Below are 2882 nucleotides of genomic sequence, written 5' to 3' on the forward strand. Positions count from 1 at the left end.
TCTTCTCTCACTTCCTGTTTGCCCTGAAGGGAGCCTGACGAACAACGAGTCGAGGAGGTTCCATCGTCGTCGAGGAGGCCGACGATTCTTCAAACATCAACGAGGAGGCGAGAGTTCGAGAAGGAACGTGACGAGAAGGAAGCGCGAGATCGGACCCGGGTAGAGACGAAAGATTATGAATCGAGAGCCGGCCGGGAGCAGAAGCGTCAACTGCTCGAGGAATCGGTCACATTCAGGCCTCGTCAGGAGGAGGACAGCAGTTTGATCAGCAAGGAACACTCGTTGGAATACCAGAGCCAGACCCTCGAGAGTCAATCGGAGAGTCATCTGTTGCTCTCGGCTTCGTTGGAGAGCCTCCTCAGATCGGCCCCTGACAGTTGGCCAGGAAGCCAACACTTGGACAGAAGCGAGGGATCCGAGCGCAGCTTCAAAGAGACTCAGTACTCGCCCAAGGAGAGGCAGGACGCCCAGACTCAGACCGAGCAGGAGACAAAGAGTACCCAGTGCAGCCCGGAGCAGGCAGGTAGTCCTACAGAAGAAATTTTGACTGGTGAAAGCCCGTCCCGGGTGGTGAGGAAATATCATCAGAGCCCGAGACGCGAGGTCGAGACCCAGACTCAGGGGGAGAGCAAGAGTGTGCAGTGTTGCCTGGACGAGTTGGGCGGTTTGTCAAGGGTGCCGCCAGAGTTGGGTGAATCCGAATTCGACAGCCCGTCCAGATCGGACAGGAAGGAGTCGAAGAGCGTTCAGTGCCTTCCAGGTGACATTCCAACCGTGGTTGGTGTCTCGAGGTCGGTGGACAGTGGCCAATCGTTGAATCACGATCGAAAAGAGGCGAGGACACGTAAGGAGGTCGAGGTTCAAACTTATCAGGAGTCGAAGGCCATCCAGTGCAGCGATGAGGAGCTTCTAGACGGTGAATCGTTGGGTGGTGTGGAAGAAGGTTTTAAGGGGAAGCAGAGGGGAGGAGGTAGTTCCGGGTCGTCGAGCTGTGGCTCGCTTTACGAGCTTCCTACGTTGGTGTTCGTTGACGAGAAGATAGACATGACGGTCACGCACAGGGATCACGATGGAAACGTGAGCTGGTCGAAGCATTGGGGGCCCGAGAGGTTGGTGGAGATCTACAGGGAGCCGAAAACTAGTCTTGGGCTGAGCATCGTCGGTGGAAAGGTGCGTGGACACGTTCTGTTGGTTAAAAATAACAAGTCTCTCTGTCTTTGAGATGAATGTGTGTATGTATGTGTGAGCAGGGATAGGATGGAAGAAGCGCGAGTGTGTATTTAGTGAATGGACTCTCGTGACCGTGATCCGTGAATATGATTCATCTTCCTCCTACTTTTTCCCCCCATATATATTTTTCTTCGTCTTTTCCTTTTCCTCTCGACAGAAGCTTGGAAGTAGGTTAATTGACGACGAGGTTGCGAGAGATGAAAATTTATATTAACGAATACGCGATATATTTATGAAAATTTTCTTTTTTTTCTTTTTTTAATTTTATGTATGTGCATTACGTAATTTTTCTTAACCCATCTTGTTGCGTATCGTATATTTCTTTGCTTACGGTGGATAGCGTGAATATTGTTACGAACGTAACGAGCGTAATTTTTTCTCCTTTATTAATTGGTCGGTTAACGATATCGTGCTAATGGTACCATGTCGCCGGCATTGATAATTTCAATCGAGCGCCACGAGCTTCTACGCTGTGCACATTGATACATGTCCATTAGCGTATCGTGAGTACGGCTTCAAGATATCGATACCGTTCGATTGAAATACCTACTTTCAATTATTTCAATATTATTAATTTCCGAATATTATCATTTACGTCAAAATCAATTTTAAGGTAACGTCGAAGCAATTTCGAGATCTTTGGATTTCTTTGGAGGCGACGACGATAATTTTTTTTAAAACTAATATTTATCGTTCTTTACATCTGGTAAATTGGATTTTTTCGAAGGAAATTAAGGTTGTCTGAACGTGTCCCGATGGACGTGTTCCAATGATAACAAGGAAAATGGTAACAGCCTAGTAATCTTCTTAAAAGTTCTCTTGGGACTCGTAGTCAACGTAGAAGAAATTATATAGATTTAACGAAAGAAAGGAAAGAAGTAGACAAAAGCAAACGAGGTTTCTCTTTCTCAGAGATAAATTTGTTGGACCTCTCAAAAACAAATTTATTTAATTCCACCATCATTTTTAAATTTGTCTCCATCAAACGAGTCTTAAAAATCTTAACTTCGAAGACAATAAAAAGTTTCTACGAACCGACTCTTTATTTGTGACGATAACCCGATTCTATTCTTCGAATTTCTGACGAAATTTTATTTAAAGATTTATTTGATCTTCAAAGTTCAACGTTCGAGTAATGTCCAAATTCTCGAAATTTCTAATAAACCGAGAATTCTTCGCTAGATTTATTTACAATGAGCTACAGGATTTGATAAATGTCCGATTCTCTCTCTCTCTCTCTTTCTCTCTCTCCCTCGTAACTTATGAAAGTTTACGCTTCTCGTAAATTATGTAAACACGAAACGGAAGGAGATGCGCGAAACAGAAGATATCACACGATAGCACGATTACGATCTATTCGATAATTTTAGAGAACGAATTTCTTGGTCGAGAGAATTTTTCTCTTACATCGAGACACGGATGAAGCCGATTTTATTCGAGATCCCCACGTGTGCACGTGACAAAGTGCAGGCTTGCTCACTACGAGGTGTTTAAGGCCATGTTTTCAAGGAAGATTACATCAAGATTACGTCAAGTATATAATCTTTCCTTCGTAACGAACACCTGTCCTACTGTTATCGTGATGTAACTTCCAACTCTTTCTAGCTTGTTCCTATTCTTTTACAAATTAAAAAAAAAAAAAAAAAAAAAAA

General features: G+C 44.0%; 1 protein-coding gene across 1 annotated transcript in view; it reads left to right on the top strand.

Annotated features, from left to right (window-relative positions):
* The window catches only part of LOC102676641, a 67858-nt gene that overhangs the window by 43429 nt on the left and 21547 nt on the right, over nucleotides 1–2882 (top strand). Inside the window, exon 14 of the mRNA XM_006612986.2 lies at nucleotides 30–1170. Coding sequence (XP_006613049.2) covers nucleotides 30–1170 — 1141 coding nt within the window. The remainder of the gene's footprint in view (nucleotides 1–29; nucleotides 1171–2882) is intronic.

The sequence above is a fragment of the Apis dorsata genome, unplaced genomic scaffold, assembly GCF_000469605.1.
Source record: "Apis dorsata unplaced genomic scaffold, Apis dorsata 1.3 scaffold_132, whole genome shotgun sequence".
Taxonomy (NCBI): domain Eukaryota; kingdom Metazoa; phylum Arthropoda; class Insecta; order Hymenoptera; family Apidae; genus Apis; species Apis dorsata.